General features: G+C 41.0%; 1 protein-coding gene across 2 annotated transcripts in view; it reads left to right on the top strand.

Annotated features, from left to right (window-relative positions):
- The first annotated feature begins 38 nt into the window (after positions 1–38).
- PTDSS1 (phosphatidylserine synthase 1) overlaps positions 39–14,194 on the top strand; it is a 31,582-nt gene continuing 17,426 nt past the window's right edge. The window contains exons 1-5 of one of the 2 annotated variants that reach the window (XM_069779725.1): positions 39–373; positions 5,773–5,864; positions 7,404–7,448; positions 9,705–9,829; positions 12,362–12,520. In XM_069779725.1, coding sequence (XP_069635826.1) covers positions 195–373; positions 5,773–5,864; positions 7,404–7,448; positions 9,705–9,829; positions 12,362–12,520 — 600 coding nt within the window. In that variant the 5' untranslated portion in view covers positions 39–194. The remainder of the gene's footprint in view (positions 374–5,772; positions 5,865–7,403; positions 7,449–9,704; positions 9,830–12,361; positions 12,521–14,194) is intronic. The other variant, XM_069779724.1, reaches the window with a different exon arrangement.

Raw genomic sequence — 14,194 nt, forward strand, 5'->3', positions numbered from 1 at the left:
CCTGACTCACTCGCGTGGGCGCGGCGGGGCGAGCTCCGCCCCTCGGCGAAGCGGGCGTGGCGCTTCTCTTCTCAGCGGCGTCGCCTCAGCGGGAGGCGGCGCGGGCGGCCGGGCTGGTTCGGGCCGCGCCGCCCCGCGCCAAGGAGAACCCGAGCTGTGCTGAGGCGAGGCTGAGGCGAGGGGAAGGGGGCGAGATGGCGTCGTGCGTGGGGAGCCGGACCCTGAGCAAGGACGACGTGAACTACCGCCTGCACTTCCGCATGATCAACGAGCAGCAGGTGGAGGACATCACGCTGGAGTTCTTCTACCGGCCGCACACCATCACCCTCCTCAGCTTCACCATCCTCAGCCTCATGGCCTTCGCCTTCACCAGGTGCGCGGCCCCCGGCGCCGCCGCGGGGGTCCCCCACCCCGCCCTGCCCCCTGGCTGCCGGCAGCGCCGCGGCCGCGCGTACCCGGCCCCGGGCCGGAGGGGGTTCCCGGGCCGGAGGGGGTTCCCGGGCCGGGGAGGGGGCCGGGGCCGGCGCCCCGGGGGCGAGGACGGGCAGCGCGGCTCCGGCGGGCGGCGGTTCCTCCTGGGGGCGGGTTAGCGGGAGACCTGGTGTCGGGCCGTGACTTGCTGTATGCTCTGCAGGCAGGGCTGTTGCATCGCTAGCTGGCTGGAGAGCACCCTGCTCGGGAGGCCCTCCGTTTGGAGAGCGGTTATCCTCCTCTGCTACGTTTCCTGGGAACTTGTTGATCGTTTTGAGGATGTCTGTTAAAGTCTTTACCAAAATGTATGTTTCAAGCAGTTGCCGAAAATGGCTTTTATTAGATATCAAGAAGCCCAGCAATGACATCACACAAGCAGATAATTTACCAAGCCTTCAGCGGATGGGAGTGACTGTTTCGTGCCACTGTTTTTATACAACACACTTTGTGGCCAGTCACACGTTGGCTTAGGCCCTGGTGCTGATACGCTTAGCCACATCCTTTCCCCACCACGGGAACAGCTCTGCGGACTTCGCCACTTCCAGTCATTCATGGAAATACAGCTAAGAATGGATGCAATTATTTTCAGGAGCCTTATTTGTAAATAAAGGGTATAGCAGTGCAGTCTGAAGGGTATCTTGCAGTAGTTTTCTAAGTTGTGCGTACTTTTTGTTGCCTCTACTGAATAGGACTATGAAGATGATAACATAATCCTCCTTTAGGCTAAATCATGCAGTCTCTGGGCAAAAAGTGAGTCCTGAGAGGTTTTGGCTGAGCTGTGCATCATTTTTTGGGCTCACCTATACTTTTGTGGCATTGTATGTATGCAATCACAGATTTCAATGGCCTTGTTGATTAAACTCTGCATTTGACAGAACATCATCGTTGTTTGTCCCTAGGCTTGATATACAATTCAGTGTGTAATCTTCTATCGTATTCTACGAAGCCCAATGTATAGTTTTTATCAGCTGTGAAAATAATGGTCAAGCCTGGGTTGAGCTGAGAAAGGAGCATAAGGAAACGTAAAATAGTGTAGCTGCAGATGGTTTGAGGTGTGCCTTTTCTTGTTTCAACTTGTGTATGGCCTCAAGGAAGATATTTTTGGTGAAGAGATCCCTTGTTCTACTTAGGTAACAAGATCTAAGCTGAGGTAGAGTATCCCAGGGATCCCTTCTTAACTCTAAAATTGGAGACATGTTTCTGTGCTTTGATACAATGTTCAATTAGAGACCTTTGCTGCAAGTTCTTGTCTTGTCCTGTTTCCCCCCTGACCAGATCGCTTTTCTCACTATAGGGCTAATTTAGGCAAACTTGTGAGATACTAAGGGATTCTCATCCAGACATTGTTCTGAAGGATTAATGGAATTGATCGTTCACCTTTGGGGGAGGAAAGGAATTTTGCCATTAATGCTTTCAAGCAGAGGATGAGCCAAATAGCAATTTCAGAACTATGGAGTCTTCTGGGCCCAAAGAATATTGCTTCATTTCTGGGATGTTTGTTTGCGTTTTTCCAAGAGGATTGCTAGCTTTTCTCTCCATTTGTCTTGCTAGCTTTCGAACTCCAACTTCTTCAGTTTCATTTTCTTCCCCCTGTCTGTCTCTGCTCTGCCTTACTTCCTGTGTTTAAATATCCACTGACTCCTCTTTAACTCTTCTCTGTTTCTCCTCTTCAGGCTGTGGAAACTACTCTGATTTTTTTTCTACCCCAACCCTCCTGCTATTTCCAACTATTGCAGGAGTTTCCTAAATGTCCCGGGTGATACCAGAGTGCTGCCTCTGTTGCCTTATTTGGGACACTACCCAAACCATAAGTACTCTTTGCGAAACTGGGGTAGAGGAGATAGTTCACCATATGGTTACAGTATGTGCTGCCAGGTCTGGTCTTTCTATTCCCATCAGCTTACTGTGTTGAGTCTCCAGTGACTGTGTTTGTGTTTCTACCTCCTGGGCGCAAAGCACTGTAGACTTCCCAGTAAGCTGTGACAAGTGATTCTTTGCTTCCCCTGTGCTGTCAATTCTTCCATAGCTCTCCTGGTCAATTTATTAAGTAGGGGATTTTCTATGATACATTCATACTGTTGTTGTTAAGTAAAATTTATTTTTTCAGGAACTTCAGCATAGGCAGGGGAAATTCTGCTTCCCTTAAAGTCTTTCTTGTCTCTTCTATAATTGTTTTATGTCAGAAATATGTGGGGGTTCAGATAAACCTAGAAAATGCTTTTCCCTTGGATGTACCAAGCCATAACGTGGGTTCTCCCTTGGGATCACTGAAAGCAGCTGATACTGTCTTTAAGCTGACAGATAAGGGTGAAGCTGAACTTCAAATAGCAGTAATCTTCAGGTAGCAATAATAATATTAATAATCCAGAAAAAGAAATGTGAGCGTGTTTAACTTTTCCACGTTAAAGTGAGGAGTAGAGGGTGTTCTGTTTTTTGAAGCACATCCTTATAGTGCTTCTGACAATGGCTGCAGCTGCCTTGGTTATTTCCTGCTGAATGAGCCAGACACTGGCTCCTCCGCTTCCAGGCTGCTCCCTGGAGTGGAGGCATGGAGTGGCTCTAGCTTTCCCTGTCCTCTTCCTCCCTGGAGAGAGGGATGTGGCCTTCTCTGAGCCCGGAGCCAACCAGCAGGAGGGCAGGCGGGTGCTGGAGGGGATATTTTGGGGGCACAACAACAGGACTGAGGAAGGTGACAGATTAGTATCTTCTGGTGTGAAGTTTCAGGGCTTTATGGAAGCAAGAGTAAGACCTATGATGGTGTTGTCTTTTGCATCCCTTGATTAATGGAGTTGATTAGACTGGATTATTGTGCATTTAGGTTTGATTTGGGGAGTTTATGGAAGATTTTTTTTTTCTCCAAACACACTCTAAATTTAGTGTCCTAACTATTTTTTCCCCAGTTGAGTATCCTCGGTTTTTTTTTTATTCATGATATAGTAACTTACAGTGGTACATTACAAAAATGTAAACTAGTAAGATAGTGCTTTAGAGCAAGGAGAAGAGCAGGAGAGAGAAAAAGGTTATGTGGTTGTTATATGCTTTGGGTTTTTTTTATTATTTCTTCTCCAACAAGCCACAGAATTGAAAAATGTGCTGGTAAAGTGGGTTTAAATTGAGAGAATTTTCATCTGTCCTCCCACGCGAGCATTAGAAATCTTGTTTTTGCTGCATGAATGCTTATATTTCAAAGTTAGCATCAAAGTTCCTAAGGCTGAGTGAGGAGATGATTTAGCATGTTTTCCTGATTGCAGCTTGTTGTGATTGTGTCTTTCCTCCAACAGTTATTTTGCTTCCCTGTCTCTTTTGGCATTCCCCAAAATAGTTTTTCCAGGCAAACACTATAATTCTTATCCTAACTAGTGCACAGTAGCAAGTCTCTTGCTCCCACCTGTTTTTACCTGCTTCTGGCAAGAAGGTTGGATACCTATCCCTTTTGAAAGGTATCTGCAAGTCAAAATGAAATGCCTCTACCACTCACTTGGAATGAAATGCAGTTTAACACCGCATACAACATCTTTGTTGATTTTGGGGGGAAGTGGTGTCAATGTGAGTAGGACAGCTTTCCTGAAGCTAAGTAGTACTCAGAATCCTGATATGCAAAGGTGAGGACCCTTCAGCCCAGCTGGTGTGACAGTTAAGTGATGTGATCACAGCATCTTTCACTTCTTTTTTGGCTGAATTGTACAGTGTTGTCATTCTAGTAATCTGTTCTCTCTTCAAAAAAAGGAGAAATTTCCCCACTTGGTGGCACCTGTGACAGCATGTGTGTGTGTTATTTGCGTATGTTAAAACAGGAATATGGTTTTGCTGTCTGAACCATCAGAGCCTGAGGCTCTGGCTGGGAAGTGCACTGGATGGCGTGAGGCTCTTGAGATTGCCAGGGGAGCCAGAGTTAAGCTCTGGAACTTGGGGTTCATAGCTGGTATAAAGTGTCAGCCTGTGCAGCATGCCTGCTGGAAAATGACTGGTAATTCTGGACTGAGCCGCTTTAAAAAAAAATAAATGCTGTGGGGAGTCCCTGAGGCCTGCATAGAAACCATTGATGTTTAATGTACTTTTTCCTACAGTTAAACTAACACAGTGCTTAAATGCCTCACAATGATGAAAGTCTGCTGTGGAGCTGTTAAGGTTCAATTTTGAGGGAAAGGGAAATGATGTGGCAAAGTGAGAAATATTTTATAACTGCAGCAAATAGCTAATGTGGAGCGCATTTATGCTGCCACAGATTCTTTACTGAACCATCCAGAAATGTGACAGACACTCTGCCAGGAAGACCTTTATCCCTCTGAAATTTGCTGGGAATTTTTTGGTATCATGGGTTAGGAATAAATAAAGGAATATATTTAAATAGGTAAACTGATCCTAAGTACATGAAAATTACCCAGATAGTAAAACTTTAATTTGAATTGTAGTAGGTGATACATTATGAAATACTAGCTGTGCATATTATGATGGTCTGAAGTTTGTTTCCATTTGTATTACTGAAGTACCCTAGAAGCTGACTGCTGGTTAGAAGACTTGGGTGGGCTTTTTTTTGTTTGTTAATCTTGCTGCTGTACATTATATTCTACCTACCCGAAAAGAAAGAAGAGCTCAGTCAGGTTTGCTTTGGCATTCCAAACTGAATTCTTAGGTGTGTCTTCTGGACGTAATATGACAGTAGCATAAATAATACCTGGTATTTTATTCAGAGCTTTGGCTTAATAGATCTAAAAGCAAGTTGATATTTTTCCTTGTTTTTTTTAAGTTTTGCCACCTCTCTGTTATACGTGGATTCTAAGCTGTGTAATCATGATTTCCAAAGGCTGATTGTAGTCATTATTTCCGCCCTCTCTGCACTCACCTCAGGCATTTGGCATTGGGAACAGGCCAGGGGAAGCGAAGGGGATTGAGACCAGCACCGAAACAGCAGAGGGAAACCAAGGAATTGCATCTAGGCCTCTAGAGTTTTTTGGTCTAGGTCTCTGCTGTGTAAAAGTACTTTTGATGATGTTTCTGTGAACATTAAAGCAGGAACATATTTTTACCTTGTGTTAAACTTAGTCATTGCTTCTGCATAACAATACTTATGGCTCGTATGTATTTATTATATGTTTAACTCTCTTGAGAGAAAGGGATCCCCAGAAGTGCAGAGTGAAAACCTTTCAGTGCAGTTACTATCTTGACTTGTTATATAACCAGCATGCTTATTTTATACTTAATTTCCATGTAGTCTTTATTTAAATAATATGATATCTTCAGAGGCTTTCGACTTTATCCTTATAATGTACGTTAACACTTTGATGTTGTCTGTCTCTTCAGGGATGATTCTGTCCCAGAGGATAATATTTGGAGGGGTATCCTCTCTGTGATTTTCTTCTTTCTAATCATCAGTGTTCTAGCTTTTCCTAATGGTGAGTAAAGTTTATACTTTTATACTTCACTTTGTAACATGTGACTTTCGCTTCATTGCCACTATATTTTGATTTTTATTAAAGTACCATTTAAAAAATTTTTTTCTTTACACTTTTGTCATTCCTTTATGTTAAGAAGCAGTTTAAAAATGGGTTGCAATCACACTGAGAGGAGATAATGGTAAAATGCAAGTTATTTATAGCTTGTCTGTATCTAACAAGGAAGTCAGGTTCTCAAAATCAGTGTCTCTATTTGCAGGTGCACAGCTGCAGCTCAGATTGCTAAGTAATGATGCTGCCAGATTTTTAAATAATGTTTAACAGGAGTCTGCCTCAGTGTGTTTTAAGAGAAGTGTCATTCTACAAATTCTCAGAGATATAACACCTTATGTAAATCACCGTACCGGAAGCTAGTGATAGTTAGAAATGGTCTGAGTTACATTACAATGTAAAAGCACAGTTGCTCAGTAGAAGGTTAAGTTGGACAAAAGTTTTGGTAATTATGTGAGGAGCAGAAAGTGCAAAAGTATAAAAACCCTTGCATGGCACTTAATTCTGTGGAGGAAATGCTGTCTTCCTGTTATGTTTGGGTTTGTTTATTATTTATTTCTTTTTAATTTTTACTTACAGCTGTCAGCAAAAGCATAATTCTTCAAGTCTAAACTGTCTCTGGATTGGCAGTGTTCAGGAAGAAACAGTGATTGTGCTCAGGGCAGCTTTGTATTTCAGAGTTGGGATGTATTTTTCTCACATTTTAAAAATCATTAATCCATACTTTTCACAAAGTTCTCCCTGAAAAACTGAATGCCAGAGGAAAATGAGCTTTATGCGTACAGTGGTGAAAGAGCAGTCTGCAGCGTGTGCTGAAAATATTTGTTCAGCCACTTCTTGCTACCTAAATGTATGATTCGTGTTTAGAGGTTTTCCAGTTTCACCAGACTTACCTTCTCTGATCTTCACATTAACTGAGACGTTTTTAATCTAATAAAGTCAGTTTAATCACTGGCTCTAAAGTAAATAATATTGACACTAGTAAAGAGCATAGGTATCTTACTTCTTGCCAGATATACGATACTCAGTTTGGAAGTTTTAGGAGGCCTGTTTGCTAACATTTCATGGTAGTCTGAAGGCTAAGCACCATGTTTCTTTGCTGACACACAGAAGTTTGTATTTGATGACTTCATTGGGAGCAAGCCATGTGTGAGCTGTGGTCTAGAAACCAGATTGAGATCCTCAGGTGACACCTGAGATATGGTGTCTGCTGATTAAACAGCATACTACTGTTCTGGAAAAAACTCTATAAAAATAATGAAAAATTTTGTCTGCACCCTACTAATTGGCAGTCTCCTTTTCCTCTCTGAAATCTGTTGTTACCATTTATTTTAATTTTTTTTTTTACATAGAGCCCCAACTTTTGGCTATATTTGATGGAGAAGTGATCTGTGCTTATGCCAAATCCTCATATGTGATATACTCAAAAATAGATTATGTGGTTCTTATTGACTGTCTTCTAATAAGCTTTTTGTTTACTGTCCACAGGACCCTTTACTCGTCCCCACCCTGCAATATGGAGAATGGTTTTTGGTAAGTTTAAGTTGTGTTTCTGGCTTTTTCAGTGCTTCTGCAGGACTGGCCATTTTAACTTTCAGATGAATGGAATTGTCCTGAAACAAAACTGTGGATCAAACTTGCGTGAATGTCACTTCCCTCCCACTTCTGAGCAGTTGCTTATGTAATCTGTTCTTAGTTATGTTTGGGAATGTCATTGTAGTTACTCTGTGTCAGGATGGTGTAAATTAAATCACCAGAAAGGGATCATTCATCCTGATACTCTGTTTTAACCTGTTTTGTGTTTGTGCTTCCTAATCTCCCCCACACCCTTCCTACTGCCATCTCTTCCCACCCCAAAAGTTTGGGTTTTTTATAGCTACTGCATATACTATCTGACTTCTACCAAAATCCGGTCTAGTAGGGTGCTTCTTTTCATTATTGGCAAAATGTGCTATTACTTTATATGTTTATTAAATTATATCATTCTATAGCTTAACATACGTTTATTAATATTCTTAACATGTATATATTCATGTTCTTAACTTATAATTTCAGCAAAAATACCTGTAAATATTAGTCGCATTCATAGTTTGGAAAATAATTCTATTAACTACAAAACTGAGTGAAATCCTGCTCCTTAAACATCTGAATTACATGGCAAAAACAGAAGGAATTTTATTTTGAAATATTCAGAGTTCACAGAGCCTATCCTAGACTTTAAGCACATTTGCAGAGAATTAGGCATATTTGATTTAAAAGCTGATCTGTTTCTTTTTGAGGGGACTGAATGTTTCTCTCTCCTGCCACCTTATATAGCTAAAAATAAGTAGCCTCCCAAAGTAGCTGATTACTCATCTGTTGACATTGAGAGGATACTGCTGATTAGATAGTACTTGTTAAAGAATCCTGCTTCTTGTGAAGTTTGGGAAACACAGGTCCTACTGCTCATTTCAGTTTTCAGCAAATGTAAAGTAAAAGGTCATTCGCAATGTTGATACTGTCAGGGCTTGACCCCTTGTACTTCCAGGAAAAGGCTGCATGGAAAATCAAGAGCAACATTTTTCCCCGTGTAATTCTGCTGCTTCTGGCATGGTTTGTTTAGCCATGCCTCAGTTTCTCAGACCTGTTCAGTAGATGAAAGGCAGGAGTAGTGTGTCCTCAGCATTTCAGGATGTACCCTTGCCTGCAACCTGTACTTCTTGTAGTAGTGTGGCATCTGTTTACTTGATGTGTTTTTAGGATGTACTACAGAGGACAGTATATATACTTTCTGTTCATGTGTGTACTTGAATGGCAGTTGTTCTCTAGCATACATGGGGGATTAATAACATGTGAGTTCTGGTTATAGTTTAAAATATCTTTTTAGAATTTCTGTAGTTTATTTTGTATGGTAGATACTAAGTTTATTCACATTAATCTTTCTGCCTTCCATGACATTGCTGCAGGATACAAGTAAGTTTGAGTGCTAGACTATGGAAATGGTGTTAGTGTTTATATACCTCTTCCAAATGTGGTCTTAGATATCTGTGAACTTGTGAATAATGTAGAGGTATACTCCCAGCAGCAGCTTCGTCTACCCACAGATCTACTCTTAGGACTCTTAACTTCTTACAAGTTTTTCTTTTTTATAAAGATCCATATTCAGATGTTGGGAGGAGAGAGGTGGTAGTCCCAAATGCAATAGTGTTTCATAATTTATAATGGTGTGACAACAAATCATAATCATTTTTATCTTTAAAAGCTTCAAGCAGCAAATTTTCCGGCTCACAAAAGTAACTCAAACATACATTATTTTATATTTATAACTACTTTTTATTGCCAGCATGGCTCAGAATTGCCAGATGGGTTTATTAAATTGTTCTTTGTGTTGAAATCTGCATAAAGGCTTAGGGACCTGCATTATTGAGACCAAGAATACTTAAAGCAAAGGCACAGAGCTAATCCAATCCTGGGGTCCTAATGTATCTCTTACTAAAGAGCTTCCTGATCACAGCCTTGTACTACTCATGTCTAAACTGATTAGACTGATTTTGTTTTGTTTGGGTTCATGCAGTCAAACCTATATTATATCACTTGAAACAGGAGGTGATATGAAGGGCTGAGTGCTCAGAGATTACCATCTGACTTGGGTCTGTTAAGCTTTTTTGCATGTAGCCACTGTATGTAGAAAACTCAATTTGTGCAAACGGGGCATGTATAGAGTAACAGTTTGGAAGTAGCTTTTTGGACTCTCTGTGTCTCAAGGAGTTTTGTGAGTGAACGTGATTCTAAAGCTGAGTCTTTTTGCAGGTCTCAGTGTGCTCTATTTTCTGTTCCTGGTGTTCGTGCTCTTCCTTAATTTTGAGCAGGTAAAAGCAGTGATGTACTGGCTGGATCCTAATCTTCGATATGCCACAAGGGAAGCAGATATTATGGTATGTCTCCATGGCACTTTATTGGACATTTTGACTACTTCAGATATGTTTTATGTGGGTGGAAAGGGATAAACCTGAATTTGCTGGCATGAGCAGTGCAAGTTTGTGCCTATACTTGACAGTCAATGAGCCTTTTGTGTCAACTGCTGATTCTTTACATTGAAATCAATTGTTGTGAATTGTGGGTGTGAGTAGTAGGGCACCAAGCAGAAGAGGGTTACTGCATGGAGAGGCAAGAGTTGCCAGTCTTGTCCTCTTCATAGTTGCATCAAATTATTGCCCACCACCTGACCAGTGTGCTTCCTTGCCCTTGGGTTTGCGCATCTGCGCACCATGGTCACCTGCTGTATAGTGGGTGCTGTTACTGGGCTCATGCCTCAAGAGTAAGGAAATACACTGACTGTCTTTGGTCATAGCAATTATTGCACATGCAAAGTACTGCACCACACCTAATCAGCAGTGGCTGCAAACTCCTGCCCTGTAGCATGTAAGAGGGAATAGAACACTTTACAGTACAGTAAGCTTACATTAGTTGATTGATAGTGAGGGCTGCATACAGGCTCCTTAGCTGGAAAGCTCTGGATGCTTCAGGTGTTGCTGATCAGTAGTATGTGTTGTGCAACTCCAGCATCTAGAGCAGGGCTGTGACTTTCTGTTCTGCAGGAGATGTGTGGTGGTGGCAAGGCATGGGCAGCCTGCTGTTAGGGTGGTGGGAGGACATGTTGCTAAATGGAGCATGAGCATGGGGGTTAGTGATGTTGCTGAGCAACAAAAGGGAGCTGAGATGAGGGGTCTGTTGGTAAGTCAGATTCACCTGGCTCTCCTGTCATTTAAGTTAGAAATAAATAGATTCAAGTCAGGGGAGGACTAGTATTACTACTGGCACAGAACCACAGAGCAGCAGATTCCCTGACTCTAGCAGTCAGTGGAAACTTAGTCTATACTACTTTGCAATCTTGATACTGTCACTTAAAGTTGGAGTAAATTTTGAAAGTGCAACTGTAATGAAGGCTGCAGCTTGGTTTCTTGCACAGGGGTGACTAAGTTGCTTGAGTATAAAAGAAAGTTCAACATATTTCACTGTATGATTGGCAGAGCTGCAGCTGGAAAGATGATATGGGGGGGGGGAAGCCACAGTAAAAATAACAGCAAAAAAGCAAGAGTCCTGAAAAAAAGCTTACTTTTGGAGTAACCTCATTGTGTTCACTCATCATAGAGTTTCAGATATCATGGTGTAGCTAGGAGCCTGCGGCTTCCATTGTGCATTCCATGCTTCTCATGCTGGCAAATGAGCCAGTTTCAGATCTCTTTGGGTACCTGCACTAAACCTCCTGCTTTGCCATCCTTAGGACAGGTGGTGTACCTTTGTCTGAATGACCGGCAGCACTGGCTTGTGCTAGAAGGAATACCATGTTTTCAACTTCAGGGAGCACCAGCAGAAAGGGTTACTTACAGTTTCATAGTGGGACTTAACTGCCTGCTGATAGAAGTATTTGTGTGAAATTGTATATTCTTCTGTTTATGGAGACCAGGATTTAAATCTTTCTCTGCCATCCCCTTTTCAACTTGATCATGGTTCATTTGTGCAGGATTAGTAATAGTTCTGGCCTGAAAGAGAATCCTTTCTTAATTCAACAGCACTGAGTAGTGCTGTGTTGTCACCTCCAGGTGGCAATGTATATTTTAGGAGGGTTGGAGAGCAGAGATTTTTTTAAATGTGTGTTTCCAGTTGGGAATAGTTCAGTTTGTGCCCAGTGACAAGACAGAACTCCACACATGCAGCCTCCTGATGGCATACAGATTTTTTTTTTTTTTTTGGTTGGGCAGTGATTTCTAGCACTTGCTGTACAACATGATGAGAGAACACATTTCCTTTGTTATTGATGACTAGAATATTAATTAATGTTTGTAAGGAATCTGCCACTCATCTGTGACAAAACAGTTGCAATTTCCCTTTGATTTTTTTTAAATTCAGCCCTGTGACTGAACTTTCTCAATATGAATGTGGTCTGGGAAATTGCTTTTGTGAGGAAAATAAGACACAAAAGACACTCAAATGAACATTGAGATGAGTAACATAACATCACAAACTGGTGAGGATTAGCCACTGATGAGCACATCTGAACACTAGACGGCATGAAAATGGGGAAAGGTGGTTATTTCAAATCAAGAACCCAAAGAAAAGCAAATAACTATTTTCTTGGAGTATTGTTTGCTGATTTTATTATTATTGATTTTATTGCTCTTGCTGTTCCTCTGTCACATAAGAAGTATGTGCTCTTTCAGGCACCAAGGTCTATTCTATCTCCCTTTAAAGTAGAGCTGTACTGTGATGACACTGAGTCTTAATACTGATTGTTTTCCTGCAGAGTTTAGAAGGACAAGAAAACAACATAATGCTTATTTTAATATCCTCATAATTTCAGGCTTATTGCACTGGATAGAAAGAAGTTTCTTCATTCTAGTGTTTCTGAAGTTGCCTGTTGATTGAGGTTTTTTGTTGTTTTTGTTTGTGGTTTTTTTCATTAACAGGAGTATGCTGTGAACTGTCATGTTATCACGTGGGAGAGAATCCTTAGCCACTTTGATATATTTGCTTTTGGGCATTTCTGGGGCTGGGCTATGAAGGCTTTGCTGATCCGGAGCTATGGGCTGTGCTGGACTATTAGCATCACCTGGGAGCTCACTGAAGTAGGCCACCCATTTATCTTAATTATAAGCAAATGTATGAGGCTTGAATTGTTCTTGAGGGGCTGGAGGGGGGGTAGTGTGAATGTTATGTGAATGATGACTCACTAGTTCTCAGTATAGATTTACATTTTAAGCCTTATAACTCAGATGCTGAGCAATTGATGCATTTGCATTAGTGGACAACAGCAAACTGGGATTTAGGTAAGTGACTTCCTACTACTTGAGCAGGAGGAAAGTCTAGGCCAGCCTATTGATGCCATCCATAATTTGTTTTTCTGCTGTTCTGGGAGTCAACACTCATGCTACTTCAGATGTTGACTAATATTCTGTGATTCAGAGCAGTTGTTCTCCTTTTTCACCTTGCAATATCTGTGATCTGCTGTCATGATCCCCTCAACCCAAATACAACAGTATTACACATTGTGTATAGTTGTGCATACTGTACAGTGAAATGGAGATGAGGGATCCCTGAGGAAGGTGTGAGGACCCATGAGAAGAAGTCTATATGTGATGGCAAGACACCATTTGGTGTGTTGTTTTCTGTCATAATGCCTGAGTGTATAGACCTTCTTCTGTTAAATTGTACCCCACAAGCCTAATTTATTAATGTTCAGTGACATTAAAATGTGATTTTTATTAGATCTGCACCATGGTTTGGAGGACCACTGACTTATTTTTGTTGCCTAGTTTTACCACAGTTCTTCCAAGCACATGCTTAAGTCATTTGACTCTTGGCACTTTCAAATCATATTTTGGATTAAAAAAAAAAATACAGATACTTGACTTGATTCAGTCAATTGACTGTTACTTGGACTGCTGGTTCTTATTGTTCAATCTGTTTTAAGAATTCAAGCTGATTAATTGCTACTCTAAATATTTTCATTTGCATGTAATCTAGAGCTTGATTAGTAGAATATGTGTCACCTAAAAGCCAAGGATGCGTTTCTGTAAAAATAAGTTTAATTTCATTGTATTCTTTGATTGGACAATTTAGAGGAAAAAAAAATCCAATTTTTATCACCTTTTGGGACAGTATAGTCTAACCTGTCACACTTCAAATAGTGTGGATGTAAACACCTGAATTTAGTCTTTAAAATCATAGTTTTCTCTAGAGCTTGCTGTCTTGAGAATGCTTGGCTCATCTGACAAGGCATTTATAATTCAGAAACATAGGGAAGGATTTAGTTGTCTAAAATTAAACTTCTGGGTTTGAAAATACTGGTGCCATGAGTTCCTTTTCAAAACATGTTTTTGTTCTGTGGCATTGAAGGATATGCTGTTTGAAATTGCTTAAGATTGGGATTTCACAAGTACCCATCCACAAAAAGCAACTTTGCTAGTTATTGTTTTTAGTTTTTTCCTCCAGAAAACAATACATTTGGATTTGTTTCACATGCATTCTTATTGTTCAGTTGATCATTACACAGCCATCATCGTCAATTTGACACCGTATAGGGTGTCTAGTATTCCCTGTTGTTGAAAGGCAGATTATTGGAACAGACAATGTGTTGGGTAAGGTTCAATATATAGAGAGGTTATCGCCACTCAAATGGATTTTTAATGAATTAGTTAATTTAGGAGAGTCATTAGAAACCTATAGAAGTTATCAAGGCAGTTACACAAGGATTTAGCTGTGCATCTTCTATTAGCACTAATGGATTTCAGCTGGTTCCC

The sequence above is a fragment of the Haliaeetus albicilla genome, chromosome 3, assembly GCF_947461875.1.
Source record: "Haliaeetus albicilla chromosome 3, bHalAlb1.1, whole genome shotgun sequence".
Classification (NCBI taxonomy): domain Eukaryota; kingdom Metazoa; phylum Chordata; class Aves; order Accipitriformes; family Accipitridae; genus Haliaeetus; species Haliaeetus albicilla.